This window comes from Hordeum vulgare, chromosome 3H (assembly GCF_904849725.1).
Source record: "Hordeum vulgare subsp. vulgare chromosome 3H, MorexV3_pseudomolecules_assembly, whole genome shotgun sequence".
Classification (NCBI taxonomy): Eukaryota; Viridiplantae; Streptophyta; class Magnoliopsida; order Poales; family Poaceae; genus Hordeum; species Hordeum vulgare.
The window spans coordinates 124936085-124961664 of record NC_058520.1 but is presented as its reverse complement, the minus strand read 5'-3'; the positions used below and the strand labels follow the sequence as shown (position 1 = coordinate 124961664).

Below are 25580 nucleotides of genomic sequence, written 5' to 3'. Positions count from 1 at the left end.
TTTGAATTTATTTTAACTTGTTTATCATATTTTTTGTTGAGATATATATGCAAACATATATAAAATATGGAGGTAGTTTGGCCGCAGCCGTGCCCTATATAGGGTGGCCGTCGGAGCAGTGCGGTGCCCTATCTTGGTGTGCTCAAAAAGCAACAACGTTTTGCTGCCCTAAAACAGAAATAGGGCAACCCTAAAACACCCAAAGTGGTTGCCAAGGGCTGCTGTTAGAGATGCTCTAAGGAGTACTCATTTCAAAAGTCACTCTCATATTCTAAGACTGCGACAAGTGACACACTGTATGTGTGCCAATTGTCGCAACCTGAAAGTTTATCTTTTTTGTAGATCTGTTATTTTAAAATGTTTTATCTCTTAAACCGTGCATCCAAAACTCCAAATCTCGAAATGTTTTTATCGTTGGATTTCTCGCGTCGAGATTTTTAGAAAGTAGATTCATGTTGATAGATTTTGACAAAAAGAACAAAAAAAAATATGCCTCTCGCGAAAAAAGTGTTTTTTTTTCGTTTCGGTGATGCACGGTCATGCCTCGCGTGGAAGCAAAGGTGTGCCTCTAGCGAAAGCAAATCAGTGCCTTTTGTGAAAGAAAAAAAAAACAAAAAACACATTTTTTCAGTTTTCAAAAAGCACGCGGTGTCTCTCTCAAAATCAAAACCATGCGTCCCGAGAAATGAAAAGAACATGTTTTTTTTCTGAGAGTCACAACTATGCCGCTCGCGGTAGCAAATTCGTATCTCTCATAAAAGTAAAATTGTGCCTCCCAGTAAAGGAAAAAAATAATTTTTTTTATTTTCAAGAAGCATTCGTGAAAGTAAATCTGTGCCTCTAATGAAAGAAAAATCATACCTCCCAAAATAGGGAAAAATGTTTTTTCATGCATTCTTTTGGAAGACCGTTGAAACCTGAAACACCAAAAAAACAGGAAAAAAACTCATTTAAAAAGCCAAAAAATATGTGAAAAAATAAAATCTAAAAAACGATCAGAACACGTGGCGGCGGACACATCGTGTCAAGTGACGGCGCCTAGGCCAGGTTAACAGATATACTCATCTTTTAATAATATAATAGTATATGCTAACCACAGAAAGGCCCAGTAGCCCAACTCACATTCTACCAAGTACCAAGCCGAGCTCCGTCTACCAGGTCACCCAACCCCGCCGCCGCCGCCTCTAAGCTCCCCTCCCACTCCCGGGTCCGGCAACGACGCTCAAGAGCTGCCTGCCTGTTGCCGCTTCCTGTACTGCCGGCCGTCCTCGCCGAGAGCCGCTAACTTTCGAGCCACCACGAGCCGGCTAAGAACAAGATGGTGAGGGGGATGCCCAAATCAAGACCTATCAAAGCGGCGACCGAGGTGGTCTTCGACCCGTCCGTCTCTGGCCCCCGGAAGCCGCGCCGTACCGAGGCGCCCTCGTCGAGCAGCGAGTATCACCACTTCATGGTTTTGTCCCTGTGTTTTCCTTTTCTTGGAGCACGTCTGTTCCCAGTCATCATCAGTTCCTAATTTCGTCTTAACCTTTCCCCTCTAGGGGTCGAGTCTTTCAAATATGTACCACAAGCCAGCTCCGGAGAAATCTACCGACATGTCTGATGATGAGCCTGACATTGATATTGAGAAGTTGCTGAAAGATGTCGAACTTTTCGGTAATTATGTCATATACTTCCTCCTCGGGCGTTATGAACTGTTTTGTTCTGCTTATTTCAATGAGGTTTAAGTTGCAGCATTTGCCATAGCTGCATAGTATACTACCATGTCAAATAACATCTTGTGCTTTGCTCTAGCTCTAGCTATTTGATGACTACCCTAGTGGATACATTGCAATTCAAGATCTCGTATTCGTGAAGCAAAATCTGAAACATTTGAGCAAAACATTGAATAATAATTACTCATAAACGAAATAATGGTAGCAGTTATATTACTCTGTCCCCCAAAAGAAGTGAAGTTCTTTTTGGCACATCTCCAGAAACATAGACGCAGTTGAAAAGCATTAATTGCATTTCTTCAAACTCAAACTATAACATAGAACAAAATGCACATTGTATTCTACAACCGATAGGCACATCCAGCGAAATGCACTGCATTCTCAAACAAAAGCAAATATCAATGTTTACTCAACAGAACTATAGAAGATCCTGTCTTTAGCCAATTAGCGAGCAAAGGACTAACATTTTGCATAGGTATACAGCAGAACAAATTTCCAATTGTTTCAGATTTTGCTTATCTATTCTTATAAACAGACTATTATGTTAGTGTTTCTTCAACTAAACGGACTAACAGCGAGCTCATCTCTCCTTGCACGCTTACCATTTGATCTCGAGTTTTTATTCAGGCTAAAACATTCACTTGGGGCTATATTCGCAGGTGCAACTACATGGAAGGACAAGAATAAAATACAGAACCGCAAAGTAGTTGAACTAGGTGGAAAGGTAATCTTTGTTTCCTTGTATGTCCTATATTCGCAGGCTAAAACATTCACTTGAAGCTTTGCACTATCTCAAAAAAATTAATTTGTCTGCAATAGGCCATTAAGAAGCAGCGTACACCGTTATCTGTGGCAATACCAGCTATGAAAAACCAGCAGAAAAGAGAACAAAAGAAGATTGAAGAGGTATGTTCTCAATTACTCTGATTCTGGTTTTCCCTGGAACAGTGAGTGACGCGTGACAACTCTATACAGGAAAGACTGCTCGGGATTTTTAGGAAACAAGACAAGAAGAAATTTGAGAAGATTAGACCAGAGGATCGAGTACTCAGGGCAACTGAAGGGCGCTTCAAGAACGGTATACTCGATGTGAAGCACCTCATGGGAGCACCAAAACCATCCTCGTCGTCATCGTTCAGAGATGCACCGGAGCGGGAGATGAGAAAGGGTAAGAAAGGGAAAGGAAAGGGGAAGGGGAAGGGGAAGGGAGGCCGAAGGAACAGACGTTGATGGAACACATTCATAGTGTGCTTCGTACCAAGATGCATGCAGGAAGAAGAGGCATGGAGACGACACCTTGAACCATTTTTTTGCATCCAGATATCTTTGGTTATACTCTATAGGCCGTTTTTTGGCACTAGTGTAGTGTCAAAAAACACCCTATATTATGCTATGGGACGGAGGGAGTACTTTCTATCTTAAGTAATCTTTCAGACGAAGTGGCCATCCTATGTTATATTTTTACAAGCATGTGTTTTTTTCTCTCCAGCTCCTTTACATTATGTTACCCTAAGAGCATTTCAGCTTCCCAGAAATCGTTTTTTTGGCTTCTGCCTAATGGGATGCTTGTGCACTTAGACCTGATCAGTAAATCCTTCCAGCCTTCCAGAACTCGTCAATTTGACAGTTAATTTTATTTGCCTTGATCAGTAAAACTTGATCCTGCAATGACAACTTCGGATCATGTGTTATCAATTTTAACTACTTCACGGCGGCGGCTTCTTTTATGTGTCTTTGTGGTGAGCCAAAAGATATCCTTTAAAGGAGTACTTTTGCTCCTCTAAGAAAGGCGTTGTCTCAAACCGATCCACTTAACTTAATGGAGTAAAACTTACATTCAACATACATATTTTATGAATACTTGTTATGTGTCTTCGTGGTGAGCGACGGCGATGGTGAGTCACTAATCCTCGTTCGGCAACCCGTTGCCGAACGCATCGCATGTCGCCCGCCTCATCATGGTGTTGCTTGCTGCCATATGCGATTTTTTTCAAAAAAAACTATCTATTTTTATCAAATTTGAAAAGCATATGTCGAAATTGAAAATAAATAAAAATAGCACCCCGTCGGCCTCTGGTGGGCCGAGGGGGGTCCTGGCGGGAGGCCGAACAGGGCCCGTCGGCCCGCGGGTGGCCGAAGAGCCTGCTGTCGGCTCACGGCTAACCGAAGAGGACCCGTCGGCCTCCAGGAGGCCGAAGAGCCCCTGATAAGGCCGACCGAGCCCTTCTTCCTCCTCAGTCGTTGGCTCCTCTTCTCTCTCTCGTTTTTCTTCCCTCATTTGACCCCCCATCTGATCTCCTCCATCCTCCACCCATTTTCCTATTCAATCCGCTGAAACAATAGATCATACACATCTCCACCGACCTACCTATGGTCTCATTTTGTGTCATGGGGTAGTTTTTTGTTCGTTTGGAGGAGCCATAGTGGGGTGGTGGAGGTGTGGTTTAGGGTTCCAACATTTACGGTTAGGTTTAGGGTTCTTCATTTCGGGATTTCATAACAGTTTGGTGTCTTCTGTTTTTAGCTTCCTAGGACTATCCCATGCTATTAATGGAGTGGCATTGCTCATGAACTATCTTCTTGTTGTATGCATCTAGAGCCTTGCCTCAGGCAAGTTCCATTTCAATCTACTGATACTGACCGGCGTTTTCTTGCTTGTGCAAAGGAGAAGGTATGTTGCACTGTAATTAGTTAATCTTAGTTAGTTTCTGCTCCACTCAATTTCATGTATGTTAATCACTGAAATTGTTTTGAATTTTAGGCATAAGAAAAGTGCTGCTATCTGGAGTGGATAGACCCTGAGTGGTCAATTGCTATGCAGTTTTGCATAGGTCAATTGTGGAGCATGCATGACAAAGAAAACGAGGACAGACTCAGAGAAAATCTGAAGCTGGGTGAAGAAAAATTCAAAATAATTGGAGAAAAGAGGAAGATGGAGGAAGAGCTTAGATTTTTCAAATTTGATTTTGCAAAAATGATGGCTGACAAGGAGGAGGCTATTAATCAGCTTGGCGGTGCTAGGTTGGCTATCAGTGATTTGAAAGAGGAGATTGAGAAGAAGAAGTTGGCAGACCATTCTTGCACCAACCTACATCAGGTACTTAGGATGAAGGCAGAGAAGGAGAGGGACCAGCTTGTGCTAGAGAGAGACCAAATGAAGGAAGAGAAGAAAAAGCTGGAGTACATCATTTCTGATATGATGAAACAGAACCATGGCTATAAGGACAAGGTCAAGAAGTTGAAGGAGATCCGTGATGAATTTGAAGTATGTAATGGTTGAATTTGTATTGAACTATCCAGTAGTAGAACTATCCAGTACTATAATTTGTATTGAATTATGTAGCAGAATTATCCAGTAATATCAGTAATTATGTTTTTTTAATTAAGCTCGTGTTCGAAAATTGTTCTCAAATTTGCATATTACAAATAAAAACATAGTCCGACATAGTACACATTAAAACATAGTGCAGACATATTACAAATTAAAACATAGTGCATACATATTACAAATTAAAACGTAGGCCGACACATTATGTAGCTTCTGAGTTATTTATTCCTCGTCCACCCCTTCGGCCTCGACTTCCACGTCCACCACGACTGTCACGACCACCTCTTGCTACTGTTGTCACAGTCGTCGATGTGGAAGCACCGTCTTTTGTTTGGTCGGGGCAATATTTCATCCTATGTCCATAAGCCGCGCAGAGAAAACATTGTCTGGTTGCTCCACCAGCTTTAGATTGGTCCATATCGTTTCAGATGCGCTTTACCTTACGTCTGCCCCTGCTAGTTCGCCGAAGTCCAGGATCCGGGATGTATACTCTCTCACCATCGTTTACCTTGTTGAAATTGCCGATGACTCTAAACCCTGTCATCTCACCTGCCCAGACATTGAGTACTGCCTCTTTTGAATAGTACGGAGACACGAATGAGATAGTGTCTAACTCAATCTGGCCACAGGCAGCCAACACATGTGAGCAAGGCAGGTGCAACAACTGTGGTTTGTTGCATGTACACTCACAGGTTGGATAAAATTCCGTTCCAATTTTAACCTCATGCGTCTTCACCTCATTTGCAGAACCAAAACCATTAGTAGGAAGCTGAACCTCATACCTCCTTTCTTGATTACCTATGAGTGTGACAGTGTGCTTTTTTGCTTTCTTTATCTTCTGAGCCCTGTACTCCATGACGCGGCTACAATAAGGTGTGTTCTGATTAACTGCAATATGCTTCTTTGCTAACTCGTGCCTTTCTCTGAAATATCTCAAAGTCCCATGAAATACACCCTCAAAAATAGCTGCCAGTGGCAATGCTCTATTCCCTCTGAGTACAAAGTTATACACCTCTGCAAGATTGGTTGTCATGTGGCCATACCTGGCTCCATGGGTGTCAGGCAACAAAGACCAATTCATTGGAGGCTCTTTCTCTATCCACTCAGAAAAATTCTTTATTGCCCTGTCCTTCTTTCTCTTGTATTAGGAGGGTCAATTGCTGGCAAGTCACAAAGACCTACTGGCTCCTCTAGCTCCGCGATGAGTGCTGTTAATTTAACCTGGTCTTTTTCCATTTCCTTCCTAGCAAGGACATGCTTCTTAGTAAACTCATCTAGTTTTGACCAAATAAATTCGTATTTGCGCTGCTGGTTCTGCTTGCATAATTTTTTGAACAAGTTCATCAACCGTTTGTTCTTGAACTGTGAGAAAAAATTTGCACCCAGATGGCACATGCACCACCGGCTTTGCAAGTCCTTCCAAGGTGTTGGCTCGTCAGCTGTTGGATTACTTAGTGTCTTCACGACCTTTAATATACCAGGATGTGTGTCATGAATGACACATGCGTTTGGTCGGTCCTTCCCGATCACAATTTTAACTTGCCGGAAGAACCATGCCCAACTGAGAAAGTTCTCACCCTCCACAAATGCCATGGCTAGTGGGATGATTTGGTTGTTCCCGTCCACACCAATAGCAGTCAGGATTTGCCATTTGTACTGACCAGTCAGGAATGTACCATCCACAAACATCACAGGAGGACAATGCCGGAAAGCTTCTATGCACAAACCGAAAGAGAAGAATACTCGTTTCAACACCTTGTAATTTGGTATAATCTCCAACCTCGTGTGTTGTATGTTAACATAAGTGTCGAGATTCCTCTCCTTCAGTATGTCAAGGAGACGGACAACATTATCATATGAGTCGAAGAATGTCCCAAACCTTTCCTCCATAGCCTTCTGCTTAGCCCTCCAAGCCTTCCCATATGGAATGTCATAATTCCATCTGACCTTCACTGCTTTATGGATATGTTTTGCTTTCATATCTTTCTTCTCAACTATCTCAGTATACATGAGTTGCGCTATGAGAGTTGAAGTCAGGTTTGGATGACGAACCAACAGATTTTTCCTCACAGAATTATGTGGGACCACATTGGTGACAACCCAGTGGATGTTATACTTCGACACGTGCCCGTGCACCTTCGCAGGACAACCCGTTTCAACACACTTCACAGTATATTTTGTTGGACTCGATATGTGTGTCCGGAAAACCCTCTGCGTAGACATAGCCCTCTTTCATCGCATACTTCAATTTTTTCTTTGTGTCAAACATAGCCCCGATCTGGACTTGGTTCAGATTATATTGCCATGGAGTCTCATGGCCATCGTTGACATTAATGCCGACGGCTATGTCCTGATCCCATGCAGAAGGAATCGGTACCTCCACTTCATCCTTGGAATTTTCAGAATCCAAATTCTCCGCAAACCCATACTCGTTCTCTTCCTCCATCACTCTCTGCATTTCATCGCCTTCCTCATCCCCATCAGCAACACCAGAGCCAGCTAATAGTATTGACTGAATACTTTGCCCAGTCTCATGACCACTACTAACATTGTGTGGCACATAATATGACTCTTTCTTGGCTTGGCTAGCAACCACATCCGGTGGCTGTGACCCGGATACATAAATCTCGTTAGCCACTTGACTACCCTGTCCTGGTTCATACCCCACGTTGACTTGTACGAAATTCTTCTCCTTTGCCACTGGTTGCACTAGGGCATATGGGTGGATACTTCGGTCTCTGGAACGACTTAACAGGGACAACCAATGCTGGCTCCTATCTATCGGCATCAACTCCCACTTGACATTTTTACATGATTTGGTCCACAATGCATGAATACTGACAAAACAGACTTCAGGATCCAGCCCAAAACTACTAGTCAACCAGTGCTTCAACTACCTAATGTCCAGTCTGTCCAGGTCTGAAAGTGTCATGACGCCTTTTTTAAACTCGCTAAGATCAACCCCCAACTCATTATATCGAACATTACCAGGGCCATAATAAACAGTCAAATTTACGGATTCAGACATTTTCGCTTGTCAGACATTGCCAGCTTGTCATTATTCGCAGCGAACAAATTTATACAAAAATAAACCTACGTACAGTAAATAAACCAACACTAAAAAGAATCTACAGTAAAAAATCGGTATACCTTCGACGCGTGTGTCCCCTTCTTCCTCTCCATCACACCACCTCCTCACCATCCACACCTCCACCACCCCACCATGGCTCCTCCAAATGAACAAAAAACTACCCCATAGCACAAAATGAGACCTTAGGTAGGCCGGTGAAGATGGGTATGATCTATTGTTTCAACGGATTGAATAGGAAAATGAGTGGAGGATGGAGGAGATCAGAGGGGGGGGCAAAATGAGGGAACAAAAACGAGAGAGAGAGAAGAGGAGCCAGCGACTGAAGAGGAAGAAGGGCTCAGTCGGCCTTATCCAGGGGCTCTTCGAACTCTTGGAGGCCGACGGGTCCTCTTCGGCCAGTCGTGGGCCGACAGCAGGCTCTTCGGCCACCCGCGGGCCGAGGGGCCCTCTTCGGCCTCCCGCCAGCCGACAGGACCCCCTTCGGCCCACCAGAGGCCGACGGGGTGCTATTTTTGATTATTTTTTTCAATTTTGGCATATGCTTTTCGAATTTGGTAGAAAACAGGTAGTACTTTTGAAAAAAAAAATCGTCGTATGCACTCCCTAGGTTGATGCCGAGCCACCCGAGTGGGGGGAGCCGCGGAGCAACCCGGGATACCCGGAGGCACCATCCACTCCATCCTCATGTCTTGCTTCCTCTCGTGGTCGGGCCATGAATCCGTCGTAGCCGTCGCCATTAAGGCTAACTTTGGCATGTTCAGCATGTGGATGCCTTCACCAAGGCTAAGGACAAAACCGCACACATCCTCCTTCATTGTGGCCTCGCCGGCTCCGACTACAGAAGGAGTGCCACTAGGCTACGGACAATGAGGAGGAGTGTCTCCCTCGTCAGGGATCATGGAGAGGATGAAAACATAAAGAAAAAAAGATTGTCTAAATCCCATCAAAATTTGGTGGCGGAAAGTCGACGAGGCTGCAGGATGTCGGTCGGCTCCGACTATAGGAAGAGTGCCGCCAGTCTACGGACAATGAGGAGGAGTGTCTCCCTGCCACCCTGGCCAAAGATCATGGAAAGGATGAAAAAAAATCTTCTGAATCCCATTGGAATTTGGTGGCAAAAAGTCGACGGGTCTGCAGGGTGTCGACGATGGCCAGTGAAGACAATAAGGATAGCGCCAGAGTGAATGTGGTCGAGCAAGTCAGAACAATTAGCAGGAATGAAGCCATTTTTTTTACTCCATAGGTAGACAAGTGAGCACTTTTACTCCTCTAATAGGCCACAAGGTGAACAAGTGAATACTTTTACTCCTCGAAAAGGACACAGAGGATAAATTATCCTTCTCTAACCGTTATAAGAGATCGATAAGGTGCGAGTTAGAGAAGAAAAACAAAATTTAACGGACATAGAATTTTTGGTCTCCAACACAAATGCTTTCACATGGACAGTAAAACAGAAAATAATAATAATAATTTTAAAAAGATCTAATTTTTTATGATAATGTTTTGTATACTTGTAAAATTTTAGATCGAAGTAATATTCGTGAAAGTCGTAGCAAAAAAAGGATGCTCCATAAAAGCTAATTTTAAATACATTTTAGACTGCTGATTTAGTTTTTTTAGCGACGACTTTGTTATTTCATGCTGAATTCTGGTATGCATGTAAGACATTTATCAAAGTTCATAAAAAATCAGATTTTTTTGATTTTTTTTACTGTTCGTCAGGAAGCATTTGAGTTCGGGAGTGAATAGGACCTTCGAATTTATCCTCCTGTTGCAGGGAATCAGATCAAGTTGCTCTAAGGAGTCGAAATTTTAATCGTCTATTGCCTCCCTGAAGAGGCAGTTCCGAAGGAAGAACATTGAGAATGAACTTGACCATGCAGCCTGTGGTAGTTGGTGCGGTTTTCTAACCTTCACTCTAATTCCTGAGCGTGCTTCCCATTTGTGCTAATTGCAATTACACATCTCAAACACCTAGCGATATCACAAAACTTCTTGTAACAAGAAATTACAACATTTTGGGCACTCTACCCTTTATTACAACAGGGACACCCAAACGTCCATTCTGATAAGGTAGGCATTTCTAACCGGCTTTCACGAGAGTGAAGTCACGTTCGATCAGAAGGAGGCTCCGCTGTTGGTTTGATCAGAAGGCTCGTGTGTTGCTGGGATCCACATACAACTAAATCTAATCTCATAGCTCTGCGTGTTTCCTGTGCATGATGTGTTTGACAACTTCATACGAAGAAACGACAATGCCCACTGAAGGTCCTGCTCGTGCCATGCGTGGGCCTGCGCCTCTGAATAGGCCGTTGATACCTTCATTCCTGTGACAAGTGACGCATTACAGGTGTTATATGCATTGCATTGTGCAGAAAACTTGCTATATGCAATAGAGTAAATAATGAACACATCACACATCATTAAAGCATTGCTAAATGATTATGACTATGGCTCCATTTGGTATTGTAGTGGATTCCCAGAATCCCATTTGCCCCACCCGCCTTACTCTACTTTAGTGTTTGTTTTACCCACTTTTGCCTACTTTTATGGCTAGTTTTCTGCAGCAGATTATAAAATAAGCACAATTCAACACATTTCAGCAACCGCAAACAGAGCTTATCAAGGATTCGGCAAGTGCAAATGTGAACATAATGATGCTTACTAGCTCATTGGCATGTGTTCTTGAACGAAGAATTTTATAGTCCATGTTCTATTGAAGAAAACGATTTCATCATCGCCAAGGGCATGTTTTTCTATACTACTCCCCCGTTCCTTAATATAAGTCTTGTTAGAGGTTTCAGTAGAAGACTACATACGGATGTATATAGACATACTTTACAGTGTAGATTCATTCATTTTGCTTCGTATGTAATCCCCTAGTAAAAATCTTTAAGTAGACATATGTTTAGAAACGGAGGGAGTAGTACTGCTTAGGGAGCCTAATTCTTGTTCTAACTTTTGGCTACAGTCTCTTCCCATTTCTAACCCTGATGACTATGGAGTTCCTATGGCACTGCTTATTGGAAACCTAAGGTGAGTATGCTGCAACGGAATTTGCTGAAGGAAAATATAAGATACCTCCAAACCTCAAGAAGTATGCGCCTTGTGTTCATGTTTAATACCCTAGCAGGATCCTTCTGAAATGAGAAAGGTAAATTTAGTAAATGCAAAATATTGAGCAAAAAAACAGAACAAAAGTATTTTATGTTATTGATAGCAGTTAATTCCAAGCTCAATGCGCACCAGGAATGACTGAAGGCACATAAAGTCTTAACAAACTAAAGTCAGTAGAGAGCAGTCTTAAGAAAACTAGTGATAAGCTAATGGTCCCGGGGATCAGCTTGAACGGGGGAAGACCAGCGCGTCCAAAGAAGCCGGTGATCTAACTCGGGGGCGTCGTCTCGCGCCACCACCGGCCCCCATCTCCGCCCCCTCCCCGCGTCGTCACCGGCCAACCCTCCTGCGCCGCCACCGGCCCCCCTCTCCGCCCCCTCCCCACTTCGCCGCTGCCGGAGGGGACGCCAGCGAAGCCGCGCGCGCCCCGGGGATGGCGGCGGCGGGGCCCCTCGCGTCGGCCCTCGGGCTCTGGCGGCGGCGCCCCACTTCGGCGGCTGCGGGATCCGGCGAGATCTCGCCCACCGGCGGCGCCTGAGGGCGGATCCGGGGCTGCCATGGCCTGATCTGTGCGGGGCGCGCGACCATGGTGGTAGGGAGTGGCGGCCGGGCGCGGCTGCGGTGGCAGGGAGCGGCGGCTAGGCGCGACTGCGGTGGCCAGGGCACGCGGTGCGGTGACCTGTGACCCTGCCTGGGGGTCGTGGTGGTGCGTGGCGGCCATGCTCAGCGGTCGGTGGCGGTGGATGTTCAGCGCAGCTCCGAAAGAAATCCTTGCTCTGGTCCTCATCGGAGCCGCGACGGCGACGCCCGCGGGTGCCGCTATCTTTCTTGGAAGCGTCGTTGTGGTGTGCTGCTCCCCTTCGTCGGCCGTTGCCTGGTCAGCCGTCACGTGGCTGCTATGGCGGCCGGCGGCGCCAGATCTGGCCGCTGTCCTCCAGTCCTGATGTGAGCCACTCTCCTGCGGATTCTTGGCGGTGCCGGCGTGGTTGTCGGGGCCCTACCTGCGGGTGAAGCCGGTGGAGGAGATTCGGATTGGGGGAAACCCCTTGGTTGGCCCAGGCCCGCCGCGCCGACGACGACGCTCAAGGGCGCCGTTATTCTTTTTGGAGACGTCGGTATACATCTACTCCTCTGCTTCCCTTCCTTGCCTCTCGGGTGAAAACCCTAACTCCAGTGGGCGGCGGCGGCATCCTTGACGTCGTGACCTTCCTGAAGGCGTCGCTTAGAGGGCTGAGTGGTGGTGGGCACTGTGTGGGTCCTGAACGGTTGCTGGTGGTGGGCACTACTTCGGGGAAAACCCTAGGATCTGGTCTTCCAGATCGAACGATGACGGTACTGCGGTGCCGTTTCTCTCTTGGGAGCATCGTTTGTGGAGCAGCGCTGGCAGACTGAGGCAGGAGGTGGAGCGGCTTCGTCTTGCACGGAATTTTGGTGAAGCTATCAAGTCATGCCTGGCCGACAGGTGATACGCTGAGTCATGCTGATTGGCAGGTGCGACGCATGACAGATCTCCCGGAGTCTTCGCATCTGGACGGATGAGCGCAGGGCGGTGGCGTCGTTGGGCGCCGTGGTGGCGTCGACGGATGTTTGGACTGGCATGGATGATGCGGATCTCTTTCCTGAAGATGGGTCAGTGGTTCGATGATGATGACGGCTTGTAAAACGTGTGCATGAGGTATGCGTTTTAGGTGTGCTGCACCGGCTGTTGCTCCCGATACGTTATGTGGATGGATTGGCGACAACACCGGTCTTAGATATGTGAAGTGAGAGCACTCCACATTATCGAGTTTGTAGGTGTGAGTGGTGGCTTTGGGCGGATTGATGTATATTCTTGTTAGACCTTTGTGGAATAATTAATAAAGATGGCTGCATGCATCGATTGATGCACAGGCCGAAGGTTTAACCTCCTTTTCCAAAAAAAAAAGCTAATGGTCCCAAGCTCTGCTTGCCTCTATTTGTCTGCGTGTCTTGGCAACATCGAGAGGACATGTTGCGCCTGAAGAGATAACTCCAGCAATGAAGCCTGCGGAGAAGTTTGCCCCCAGTATAACTGCTGCATTGCTTTCCTCGCCAACTAATAATCCCAATAAGTGTCTTCTAGTCTGTACAGAAAGCATTTACACGTGGAAAAGGTAGTTAGCTCTACAGGTTTTGCTGAATTCAAATTGTCTAAATCATAATATAATATAATAAAGCTCGGTAGAGTAGCTTACTGGTTCAAGAACCGTCCAACATATAGCTGAAAAGGGGACATCACGTGCAAGTTGTGCTCCCATACCTGTCCATAGAAGATGGTATCCCCGAGCTGTTTGCACCGTCAAAAGTATAGCTTAATCAAAACAAATGAGAATATAAAGCTACAATTATTGGTTCGTTTCTACAAATTTTTGAGAATAATGTAGCTGGTATGGACAATTGTTGTGCTGAAGTCATGCAATGATTTGACTGATTCATTAGTTACAGGCCAACAGACAGTATAGTAGACATACAATTTTCAGGGTGGCTGATGCTTTGCCTCGATGAAAGTACGCCTAGCATAGTCTTCCACATTCCAGGGGGTTTCGCCCCACCACTTGATTGCATGAAGGCCTATATGTGTAATTAGAAAATACATAATTATATTTATATCTAAATAATAGCATAGAGAATAAAGTTGCGTCCAGAATAAGTTTTGGTTTCTTTTTCAACTGTTTCAACCATGCCACTTGCAATTTCTGTTGAATCACAAGCTAGTAAATCTTTTTTACTTTTACTTATCTAAAAGCATCACTTATCTAAAGGCTTTGGCAATGTATCGGAAAGTACTACTGTATACAATTTGCTGACAAGAGTTAGAGAGAAATTACGTATCAGGCCCCCCTTTCACCCCCTAGTACATGTGTTATCTTCTCTAATAATGGAAACTGTAAAAAAGCAAGGATCCGATATCCTGACCTGCATACGTGTTCTTGCCAACTCAATAGGGGAACAAGTTATACATGCCAATGATCGTGCAATAGATCCAGCAATGAGAGGGGCATATGGCCTAAGTTTGGGATAACTGTGATCTGAATATTCCTCAATCCAATTGCGCAACAGGTCATAAGAAGGCAGATATATCCCAACCTGAAAAAAACAGCATAGATTTCTAGTGAGATACAAATGTAAAGTACATCAGAATGTATAATTCTAACATTCCATGATGTTAATCCAAATTGAATACAGATCCAAGAGGGCACAGAAAATACATAATATCCTAAATCAGTAACAGTCGTCAGTCTGTACGAAGATTGTCTCAGAGAGACCAAACCTCAAACAAGCATTAATATATTCTCACCACAAACACTGTTCCTACTTGTATTTTTATAAACACCTCACATTGTAAGACAGATTATTACTGCTACAGCCTACAGGTGTGATCAAACTTTTTTTTGACACTATAAGGCCATTCCATCCAACTTACTGTTAAAGAGCAATCTATGTGTGAGATCCACATGCTTTTTCATCGAAATGAATTAGACCATAGTTATTTTCCTATTTTTGTTCCCTTAGGCTTTATAAAAAAAAATCTTGTTGGACTCCACAGGAGGACAGTGAAGTTGTCCTGATTATAAGAACCCTAGAAAATCATTCGTCATGAAGGTATAGAACACAACTTTTACAACAGAGAAATGATACTTGATGATAAATAATGGGAAGAAGAATTTTATAGAGGAAATCAAGTGTAAGGCAAGGAAAGCTCCATGGAATATTAAGGTACTCCCTCCGTCCCAAAATTCTTGCCTTAAATTTGTCTAGATATGAATGTATCTAGTCATGTTTAGACACATCATATCTAGACAAAATTAAGACACGAATTTTGGGAGGGGCAATTAGTACAAACAGAATACTAGCCATGGTCAACTGAAAGGATATTACCGTTGGTACAGCTAAGGCTAAGCTTGCACCAGTGCCTCTCCATAGTCTAAAAATTCCTTCCTGCAGGGGCACATAAATCGTTACTGAATATGATCTACCCAAAACAGGAAAGCGCAATGAAGAAGAATGCTCAATAAGCGCATTTACCTGTCTACTGATCTTAGAGAACACGTCCATTGTTCCTCTGTACTGAAAGCATTCAGGACTGCAGGATGGCCCTAAACCACTTAATTTCAGTCCACCAGGGTTACACCATGGATAGCACCTAAAATCTGACCATATCTGAGCAATGTATTTCAGAGGAAAACAGATAAACAAGCTAGCAATACTGTTGTGTAAGCAATTAGCAAAAAATAAATAACACGCACACTTTTTAAGAAGAGAAAGGAATCAAGGGATAAAACCACAAATCACCCTGACAGAAGCATATCTGCTTGCCAGTATGTAACTATTACCAGAATTGAGTGCTACAGATGGTTTATCTACTGCAAAAAAGTATGTATGCATAGATATTAATCTATTTTTTTCGAAAATAGAATGGGGGCGCATAATCCAAAAGGAAAAAAAAATCAAGCACGAAGTCCATAAATCTAACAATATACAGAAATGGTCTAACTGACGGCTTTGACTCTTCTCTGTTTCTGAGTTAATGTGAACTTTTAGTTCATTCCTGGTTGAGTTGACCAGAGAATTTGTAGGAACATTCAATTGTGAAAGCGCTCTGTATGGGACAGAAGTGGTAAGCTTACCGGATTGTAGACGACTCCAGCGGCTTGTGCCTGTAGTCTCGTCTGCAAGACAAAACAGGGTTTGAAATTGAATCAACAACACATTCGGTCCAAGTCTATATGTACATTTTGTCACAAGTTCCGGCCAATTCGCCTGGCAGCAATACAGCGATCATGCCGACAAACTCTCTACTCTCTAGTTGCAATTTTTTCAGAAGCAAAGAGCACGCGTTGCCCCCTGTTCACCTAGACTGCTAGAAGCCTCAGGAAACGCTGGAAAATGGCGGGACCAGCGCCCGCGGAGGAGGATTCGTTTCGTTCTGGCGGAGATAGAGGCCGGGGCATGGCGATTGGCCAATTGGTAGTGACGCTTGTGAATGGCGCGGCGCATACCTTGGCGACGTCGAGGGGGTTGACGAGGACGGCGGAGACGACGGCGGCGCCGGCCGCCGCGACGGCCCGCTCCGCGAACCCCATGGCGCGCTCGGGCGGCGGCGGCGGCGGCGGAGCGAGCTGCTCCGGGGCTCGCTCCGCGGTGGCCATGGCGAGGAAGGAGAAGGGGAGGAGGCGGAGGGATTGATTCTGCGTGTATCGTTGCCGCTAGTTAAGGGGCCGACCACAAATCGCGGCGGCGTGGAGGAATTCTGGAGAGGTGGTGGTCTGGTGGACGCTCGTTCGCGTCGACACGGCTCGTTTTCGAAGCGTACAACTCCCGAGAGAGATGAAGAAGCCACCACCGCTGCTGCGCCGTGCACACGTGGCCCGCTTGCAGCTACGTGTGTGCTGACGCGTGAGCTGCCGACTTGCGTCGTTGTTGTGAGAAGGATGGCGCTTGCTCTCAAGACAGCAGCATGTTCCCCTGTGCAAGTGCAACTACTGCATGGACGTCGAGCCTTGTCAAACTTCCTCTGTTGTAGACTGTAGTCCCTCCTTTTCTAGTATATTGTATCTATCTTTTATAAAATGGTATATTGTATCTATATTTTATAAAATGAGCTATATACGGATTGAAATAAGTGGACAGTAGTGCGATTCTCATTTGGTGTAATCAAACGTCGTTTGGTGCACTAACGTCGACACCTCATGTTCTTTCACATTCCTGCCTGTGCTTTTTGAGTTGTGTGGATCACATAAACCCAGGGACAACATGGTTTTTGCTTCACACCCGGGGCTGAATGAATATACTTGCCAGGGAGACAAAGGTAAGCTAAGACAAGAAACATCAGCATCGCAGTCCAAGCTATCTCCATGAACGCATCGAATTGCACATGTCAGACAGTCCTTCGATCAGATACCAAACAGGCCAAAAATCAGCTTGTAAATCATCAAGTTGCCCTTTTGTCGACGATTTGATGCTGAACAATACAGGCATAAATCTGTGAAGAGATGGCAACGGTTCATGCGACTATTTCGGACACCTGCAATCATGAAACTGGATACGGACGGCAGCAGCAAATCTGGCGATACTACATTCATCCTTGTCTGCTCAAATGCAAAAATTACATATAATCTCCAGTCGACAACTGGACAATAAAACATATTGGATTTTATTGTTGGGGGGAGGGGGGCAGGGTTTAGAAATCTAAATCTGGAATGAACCTTCAAACGACAGATCCAACACTAAACCGGTATGGCCTAGAACATGTTATGTAAGTGGCACTGAAACATCACAGGCTTCTATTTGCCTTTTGGAGCTTCCGTGGCGCCGGTGGAGCCTGCTTCAGCCAACGAAAATTTCTTCACTTTCTGCATTTCGACAAAAAGAGGGGGATTTAGACAAATTTGAACAAGACAATACATCTTATAAGACAGAAATATACTTTGCGATGACTTGCCTGAAGGAAAACACGAGGCAAGAAAAAAGGTTTCGTTGGATAGGAACAGCTAAAATACATTCAAACAAAGATCAGTCGAAGCTTCTTCTTTATGAAACAAACTGATCATGACTAATATGATTATTTCTGTTAGCACCCAATTTTTGAAGAGTCCAGCTACATTGTGATGTCGCAACTTCTCATGATCACAGGGAAAAACAACCAGAATTTAACATGAAGGTGACACTGCAACAGTACGGAGCAACTAGTATAAAATCGGAAGGTGCATTCCATACAATGCAGCCGGGTGGATAATGTGACAAATTTTCATATCAAAATCGGCCCACACATTGAAAAACCGAAACTGACAAAATTCGCCATGAATGGTACCTAACTAGTAATTCTTTTCTAAAGGAGAGTGCCGACCTAGGGGAACTAACTGTGGAGCCGAGAGGCGAGAAAAACAGGAGGCCTTACGGTTTGCAGAGGATTTGGTTCCTATTGTTCAGCTACTATTGATTGCATCGGGAGTTTTTTTTCACTCAATGTGTAGATCGACTTCTGATTTTAAATGTCATGACATAATAGGTGCATCTTGGATCAATGTCGTCAATTTATATTGTATGTTTTGATAACTTTTGGGATGTGTCATTCGGCTAGCTTAGATAAGACATATACACCTGACGGCCAGATTTTAGACAAGTTGCTCCCTAACAATACAGCCTCATTTAACTAGCAGTACCAAACATCACACAGTTCTCAGAGAGAGAAACTACTAAAAGATTTCGACATTTTCTCTTTGCTATTTGAAAAGAGAATTACCTCAGGTAATAATAAATACCAAAAATAAATACAGGGTGGGGGACTTATCTAGGCGCTTAAACAGAAGAAATATACCAAAAAAATTAAAAAACACTAAGCGCCATCTATTCCAGCGCTAGGCGCTAACGCCGACGCTAAATACTTGGATTGGAAATAGCGCTTCGTCTCAGCTCGTGGAGGAAAAACGCCTAGTGCTCACCTTCTTGTTTTTTGCCGATGCCACGAATCAACGCCGCAACTGCCAATCGTCTGGGAAATATTTCCTACCGCCTCGCGATGGAGATGGCCTTAGATAGCACATATCCACCTGAGAGCCAGATTCTAGACAAGTTGCTCCCAAACAATATGGTCTCGTTTAACAAGCAGTACCGAATATCACACAATCCTCAAAGGAGAGAAACTATTAAAAGATTTTGATATTTCCTCTTTGCTATTTCAAAGGGGAATTACCTCAGGTAACAATAACTTGGTACTAGCTAAGTGGTACAAACAAGTAGTTTCAGCCTTGTAACTCCGAGTATAAACAAGTAATTTAACTAAGCCTTCCTAAGTTCTCACACTTAACCAGGCTTTGATCTGCAAGTTGATATCTCTACCATCTAACAAGTATGCATCCCTTGAGCATGCAAGATTGTTCCGATCGGACAAGGAATTATGTGACATGGTGAGTATGCATCCCTTGAGCATGCAAGATTGTTCCGATTGGACAAGGAATTATGTGACATGGTGCTCATTTTGCTTGAAATTACACGGAAGCACATGATGTGATATTGTGATATGAGATACACATGCTTGGGAGCTCCATAAAAAAAAGCTAGGCACAAAAAGATCAAGATTACTCAGCGGTGGGTGATATCTTCCTTTTAAGGAACTAAGATGGAAGACCTTCAGTACAGGATCACAAATCATAGCTGTATCGGCAAGAATGAGCAAGCGGTCCACCAAACGCAAGGCGCATAAGCCTATAATTACCTTTTGGGCGATGCACCCCCGGAGCGCCTCGAGGAGGGAGAGGCACTTGTCGCGGTCGTAGGGGTTTTCCGCGGCGCAGTTTAGCAGCGCCAGCGCCTCCTGCGCGCAAACCGGCCGCGGCGTCTTGGCTTCCTTCTCCATGCCGATCCGATCCAATCCAATCCAACCAACAGCACGCGGGGGAGATGTGGCTCGCAGGAAGCTGTTACTACCTGGAGACCGCGGCGCTGCTTCGTAATTTATTCCAGGGTCGTCGGCCCCGGCGACCAAGCAGCTGCCGGTTTGGTGTGCCGGCGGCGGCTTGGGCGAGAAGAAAGAAAACCAGCGGCGCCGCGGCGGCCGTTGATGGCATACAAGGAAGGATTCGGAAAGCTCTCGAGTTTTCCTCGCCGTGCTGCTTTTCCCCCCTTTCCGAGCCCGACCCGCGAGCCCACCAGATTGAAGACCGGACCCGGACCGGGCCCTAGGGGCTTGAAAAATCAGGCCCAGAGTTTTAAGAGAGCCACCATTAAATGAATGTTGCTTGTCTAAAATAAATAGATTATAAATGAATGTTCCAGATGGCCGCTGGCGGCTGGCCCATGTCTTGTCAGCCTCATCATTGCTGAGCAAAAGTTTCCACTCTCTCCCTCCAAGCAGTTCGGAAACCCCGCGACCCAAGCAAAGCGGCCAGCGTCCTCTAGAATTTTCCGGGGCGGCGCTAGGGTTTGGGATGGAGCCCGAGGGAGCGGAGGCCGTGCTGGAAACCATCTGGGATCTCCACGACAAGGTCAGCGACACCATACACGCCCTCTCGCGCGCCCATTTCCTCCGCACCGTGCGCCGCCGCGCCGGGGGGAAGCCCGCAGGCGTCGTCCACGTCAAGGGGGTCAACGCGGACGGTGACGAGGCGGCCGACCTGAATGCGGTGGCCGAGGAGGCGAGGAGCCTCCACGCTATCCGCGCCGCGCTCGAGGACCTCGAGGACCAATTCGAGTGCTTTCTCGTGAGCCTCTCTCAAACCCCTCTCCTTATCCCTCACTCTTGTTCGCGTGGTTTGATCTCTCTACTGTGTTCCACGCGTCGCCTTCGCTACATGTTGATTGGTTTGAACGGAGTGTCGAAGTTGTTAGTTTGGTTGGTACGATGTTTCTGTAAACTGTGGAGAGGCTCGCTGTGGGTAGAAATGTCAGTAAATTCAACCGGCTGGTTATTGAAGCTTGAAAGCGTGGTCAGAATTCAGTGTATGATTTACAATCTGAAGTCATTGGTCTGAATATACCAATCTGGTAGTGTCCATGCTGGTTTTGGAAGAGGGAAATCACCCTGAACTAAATTTGCAGATAGTTCTTTCAGGCATTAGTATGCCTTGGGACGATTTGGCCATGTCGATGTTTGCACATGGTGAGATAAGAACTAGTGCGTGTTATTGAGTATGATGGATTTATTTATTTTTAATTTTTTTTGCGGGTGGGGTATGATGGATCTTTAATCAGCCAGGTTTCCTCTGAAGGTTCAACTCATCTCGAATTAGGGGAAACAAATGCATTGTGCACATAAATAGTTTCAAGAATATGTTTTCGGTTTTCCAACCAACCTTGAAAGACGGACAGTGTCCCATTCGATCAAGAATGACTTTGCGTTTTGATAGATATGGTAAGTATCTGCAAAAATTAATGGAGGGTCTGACTTACAACGGATGCAAGTTCCTGGTTGATTATCCTGAAGTGAACCAAGTAAACAACTAAATAACCTGTGTGTGCTAATTTGTCAAGCTTGTCCAGAAATGGACCTAAGTACTAGGTAGCATTCTCCTAATCAAAAGGAAAGCACCAAGTTAGTCAACCACCGAACGCTTGAACGAGATTAAAAAAAAACACTGAACAGGTGAATTTAATAAGTTGGAAACTCAAACCTCTAGATTGTTGTTATGTTCAAGCATCAATAAAGTACCATGATTAATGCTTGAATTTCATGCCTGCACTGTGTACTTATGCGTTATACTCACTGTTCCTGCAGGCTGTTTGTTCACAGCAACAAGCAGGGCGAGATATTGCATTAGCAAGGTTGCAACAAAGTCACATCATGCTTGCCATACGACTAAAAGAGCACCATGGGAGTAATCACAAAGTAATAGACGAGGCGTTGGATTTCGTCCACAATGTCGACCATGATTTCTGGTCTTTTCTGTCAGTAAACAAGCCTGAGAAATCAAGAAGTCATTCTGGCGCTAACAGGACCGAGAAGAGGGGAAATGATTCAAATTTCTTAGGGTGGGTGGTTTCTTCTAGTCTTGATGTAGTCAGGAATAGTTGCAATATCAAAAATATTGGTGGTTTTCTGGGGAATAGTGCAGTGTTTGCTGTTGGCATGATTACAATGTTGCAGCTGCGTTTGTTGGCTTCTGGAGAACAACGTCCATCTTGTGGTAAATACAGCTACAGAAGGATCAATGGCGATGATTCTTCACGGTCTCTGGCAGGGCGTAGTAGAATGGGTCATCTCGATGTGTTCTTAGCCAAAAGTTGAGGGGGGGTTCTGTGTCGCCTATCTGATACGTTGTTTGTACATATTTTGTTAGCATCTTATCTGCCATTTTGAACGAAGTTTCTATTTTTTGGGTGCCCATTGAGTTTGCATTCTAGGTATGGATCGCATTAGCTAGGCTAGCTTACCTCTGTTGCTTTCAATTCCTTGAAATGGACTATTATAATCCTTGTTGTAAGCAGCCAAATGTTGTATTCATGTGAATCTATTGTGTGCTCTGTTGCCAGTATATGCAGATCTGACTTGGCTGTACAAAGTCTTCTTTTGAAATGAGTTTGCGTACCCACTAGACATTGTACCGACTAGACATTGTCGTCGCCTTCATATAGATTGTTTTCCAGTTTCATGTTTGTGATGGTCTGTAAAATAATTATATAGATTTCCTACATAATCTGCTTCAGTTTCCCGCAGCTTATGTAGGTGAAGATTTTGTTGGATTTTTTAGTTTACTCTTTTGAGAAACCAGATTGTGTTGCCTTTTTTGACCCTGCAAATGCAAATCAAAACCTCAACCTAGAAACCATTTTTTGTCAGATTTTAAGCTTGTCAAATATTACCCTGGTGTTTTCATAGGTATTACAAGGATACCTAGGCCTTCATTAGGGTGCTGAGTTTCATTAGGCTGAAGTTGAGCAAGAAATCTAGGTGGAGATTGGACATGTACCTATTTCATGACGATCTTAATGTGCTAGTTTCAGTTTAAGGTAGCATAGTGTGTGTACAGGAGACTGATTACAAAGAGGATTGGTCAAATTGTGTGGGCTTTGCTCGTTTGTGCATAAGGGCGCAAGAATTGATGGGCCATCTTTTCTTCAAATGCCACCGCGCTTCACGTTAAGACTAAATGTTGGAGTGGTTAAGCTTAGAAAGCCTTGACATCTTCCACCATAAGGATTGCTGGATCAACATGCTAGGGGCACACACACCGAAGAAAAAGGGAATGGCTTTTCAAACCATGCTCGTTTGTTGGATCATTTGAAATAAGAGAAACATTTGTGTCTTTTGAAACAAATCCACTCAACCGATGATCTGGTTCGTTAAGTTTAAAAATAAGGCTAACACTTGGACAATTATTAAAAAAGGCTTTTACTCCGCTTTATAGATAAATCAAACCACCACAGCCATAAGGTTCAACACAAGTCCAAACCCAGACGCACGCACACACAAGATAGCACGACACAACAAAGTATGGAAGGGTTTTGTTGAGGGCACAGCTTAACACGTGGACAATTGCGGAGGCGAAGCACTTGAGAGACACCATGCGATATTCATTTCTGTAAAGAGTTCTCCGAAACAAAATTGTCTCGAGCCTTTGTCTAACTTTCAATAAAGGGATGCGGCAAAAAAAAAAACACCATCCATTCTGGAAAAAAGGTTCCGTGCACAGATACAGAATCTATACTAGGATTTGAGCTTTGTCCTGAGCATGAAATGAGATTCAGGCTTGACTAGCTTCTCTTGAAGTCGATCTCAGATGATGGAGAAGGGAAAATATCAGCTCACGGGTATCGACGGACTTTGTGTCTTTGCCCATGAGTTGTTAAGAAAACGGGCCCAAGAACTCGGCAGCAGTGCCCAGAGCGGCAGCAATCGTGCGTGGCCCAATATGGATGGATGATGCCGTTGGTTGGGTGCGCCAATTTGCACAAGCGCCGATTGCGCTGGACTCTTGTATTGACCTGCCACGGCTTTGCGGCATCGCGTTGCACTCATGGTGGAAAAGAACAAGGCCGCGCTCTGCTTTTGCTCCGGTGCCCAATTGCGTGCCTCTCATGGTCCTGGCACCGTGCATGCTCCCTTCTCTTGGATGCGATGGCGTGCAGGGCTTTGGCCATTGGCTGGGTGGCCTGGCCACCCTGCGTGACCGGGATAGGTCGTCCTTGGTCACAGGCCTTTTCGAGTGCAAAAAACCATGGCCTCTCGGACCACCGCCTCGCCGTACGTGTGTGTGGGGATTTGGGAGAGTATATGGGAATCACTCGCCCGGCTTCATCATTTCCAATCATGCTGCCTTGGGCCGCCTGGTCCATTTCGCTGGCCGAAAATGCGGGTTGCTTTCGACCAACTCTAGCATACTCCGCGTTTACAGTTTGAGGAAAACCGTTTTTACGGGCTGGCTCGAACGGCCGTAGATGCAGACCCCTCAAACGGACCCGTATAAAAGTATATTTATTGAATATGCTTTTATACGTGCCGGTTTTTACGGGGTCTCTTCGAACACCGCCGCGTCGATCCGAAAACAAAAAACGCTCAATTCTTGCATTTGACATAAGTTCCCATAAATAAGTTTAAATTCAAACAAACATAACACAGTTTTACGCGTAAATAAAAGACAACTTTAGTACGACAAACGCAAAAGAGGGCCTTGCATCATCTTGGTCGATCTTCACTCCGCGACATCGAGTCCATCTTGAAGTTCATCGGCACCACCGAATCCACCTCCGGCGCTTGTCCCAACTCCCGCACCGAAGTCATGGACATTGCCATCATATGAAGCAGAGAAAACATCTCCGGAACTGTAACACGGGTAGGCCGACGCTACCATTCTCCTCTTCAAGATCTCTCTACTTGTCATATCATGTCATATTTTGGTGAGGTCGTCCATGTCATCGCGGTTCATTGACATGATCTTGTTCTCTTCGACGAGCAACAAGGACATGGATTTGTTTTCAGCGGCCTGTGCTCTTCTCTCCTTAATGACAGCTTTTGCGGAGCCCCTCTTCTTTGAGCAATTGCCACTTTTCTTGCTTCTCTTTTGCCTTATTCTCGGTCAACTCTTTCTTGATCTCCAATGACTTCATCAACTTGTTTGATTGCACCATGGCATCAATCTTCTCCCTCAAGCTCGATGCTTCTTGCTCTCTCTATTGGGTAACGTAGCATAAATTTAAAATTTTCCTACGCCATATTCAGATCTTCCTATGGAGAGACCAGCAACGAGAGAGGGGTGAGTGCATCTTCATACCTTTGAAGATCGCTAAGTGGAAGCGTTGCTAGAACGCGGTTGATGGAGTCGTACTCGCGGCGATTCAGATCGCGGTGTGATTCTGATCTAGTGCCGAACCACGGCACCTCCGCGTTCAAAACACGTGCAGCCCGGTGACGTCTCCTGCACCTTGATCCAGCAAGGAGGAGGGAGAGGCTGGGGAAGATCTCCGGCAGCACGACGACGTGGTGTCGATGGAGAGACGAGGTCTCCCGGTAGGGCTTCGCCAAGCACCATGGGAGGAGGAGGAAGGAGGGGAGCAGGGCAGCGCCGAGGGAGAGAAGAAACCGTGTGCAAAACAGCCCCAAACCCCTAGGTATATATAGGAGGAGGGGATGGGGTGCCACCCTAGGGTTCCCACCCTAGGTGGTGCGGCAGCCCCCCCCCCCAGATGGGAGGTGCGGCGGCCAGGGCAGGGGGAGGGGTGGCGTACCCCTAGGTGGGCCTTAGGCCCACCAGCGCCTAGGGTTTCCCCCCCCTCTCCACCTCATGCGCCTTGGGCCCCTTTGTGGGAGGCGCACCAGCCCACTTTGGGCTAGTTGCCCTCCACCTTTTGGCCCATGCTACCTCTTGGGGCTGGTGGC

At 45.4% G+C, this 25580-nt stretch overlaps 4 protein-coding genes across 5 annotated transcripts; 2 read left to right on the top strand and 2 right to left on the bottom strand.

The window, feature by feature from the left end:
- Positions 1–1113: 1113 nt before the first annotated feature.
- On the top strand, positions 1114–3154 carry LOC123443215. The gene is made up of 5 exons (XM_045119520.1): positions 1114–1453; positions 1542–1656; positions 2375–2439; positions 2535–2621; positions 2691–3154. Exons 1-5 carry the CDS (start codon positions 1319–1321, stop codon positions 2943–2945), a joined length of 657 nt encoding a protein of 218 aa, XP_044975455.1. The 5' UTR covers positions 1114–1318; the 3' UTR covers positions 2946–3154.
- Positions 3155–10024: 6870 nt separating this feature from the next.
- On the bottom strand, positions 10025–16574 carry LOC123443212 (mitochondrial carrier protein MTM1-like). Of its 2 annotated transcripts, none has more exons than XM_045119516.1 (10): positions 16270–16574; positions 15898–15939; positions 15296–15430; positions 15149–15208; positions 14186–14356; positions 13741–13840; positions 13465–13556; positions 13201–13353; positions 11216–11274; positions 10025–10461 (listed from the first exon to the last, which is right to left on the bottom strand). In XM_045119516.1, the coding sequence occupies exons 1-10, from the start codon at positions 16417–16419 to the stop codon at positions 10329–10331; spliced, it is 1095 nt and encodes a 364-aa protein (XP_044975451.1). In that variant the 5' UTR covers positions 16420–16574; the 3' UTR covers positions 10025–10328. The 2 variants fall into 2 exon arrangements, with proteins under 2 accessions (XP_044975451.1, XP_044975452.1); XM_045119517.1 differs by having other exon boundaries at positions 13465–13529; positions 16270–16491.
- Positions 16575–17324: 750 nt separating this feature from the next.
- LOC123443213 lies at positions 17325–19888 on the bottom strand. The gene is made up of 2 exons (XM_045119518.1): positions 19485–19888; positions 17325–17622 (listed from the first exon to the last, which is right to left on the bottom strand). The coding sequence occupies exons 1-2, from the start codon at positions 19623–19625 to the stop codon at positions 17554–17556; spliced, it is 210 nt and encodes a 69-aa protein (XP_044975453.1). The 5' UTR covers positions 19626–19888; the 3' UTR covers positions 17325–17553.
- Positions 19889–20152: 264 nt separating this feature from the next.
- Positions 20153–22239, top strand: LOC123443214 (plastid division protein PDV1). Its single transcript, XM_045119519.1, has 2 exons — positions 20153–20469; positions 21483–22239. Exons 1-2 carry the CDS (start codon positions 20197–20199, stop codon positions 21990–21992), a joined length of 783 nt encoding a protein of 260 aa, XP_044975454.1. The 5' UTR covers positions 20153–20196; the 3' UTR covers positions 21993–22239.
- Positions 22240–25580: the final 3341 nt, after the last annotated feature.

Bases quoted from the DNA above. Each gene is read 5' to 3' on its own strand.
- LOC123443215 (XM_045119520.1), top strand. From the start codon at position 1,319: ATGGTGAGGGGGATGCCCAAATCAAGACCTATCAAAGCGGCGACCGAG. The intron at 1,454-1,541 runs GTTTTGTCCCTG...TTTCCCCTCTAG, and splicing joins GCGAGTATCACCACTTCATG to GGGTCGAGTCTTTCAAATAT. The intron at 2,622-2,690 runs GTATGTTCTCAA...AACTCTATACAG, and splicing joins AACAAAAGAAGATTGAAGAG to GAAAGACTGCTCGGGATTTT.
- LOC123443212 (XM_045119516.1), bottom strand. From the start codon at position 16,419: ATGGCCACCGCGGAGCGAGCCCCGGAGCAGCTCGCTCCGCCGCCGCCG. The intron at 13,841-14,185 runs GTCAGGATATCG...TTACACATATAG, and splicing joins TGGCAAGAACACGTATGCAG to GCCTTCATGCAATCAAGTGG. The intron at 13,557-13,740 runs GTATGTCTACTA...CGGTGCAAACAG, and splicing joins CATCAGCCACCCTGAAAATT to CTCGGGGATACCATCTTCTA.
- LOC123443213 (XM_045119518.1), bottom strand. From the start codon at position 19,625: ATGGAGAAGGAAGCCAAGACGCCGCGGCCGGTTTGCGCGCAGGAGGCG. The intron at 17,623-19,484 runs GTAATTATAGGC...GTCGAAATGCAG, and splicing joins GGGGGTGCATCGCCCAAAAG to AAAGTGAAGAAATTTTCGTT.
- LOC123443214 (XM_045119519.1), top strand. From the start codon at position 20,197: ATGGAGCCCGAGGGAGCGGAGGCCGTGCTGGAAACCATCTGGGATCTC. The intron at 20,470-21,482 runs GTGAGCCTCTCT...CTGTTCCTGCAG, and splicing joins ACCAATTCGAGTGCTTTCTC to GCTGTTTGTTCACAGCAACA.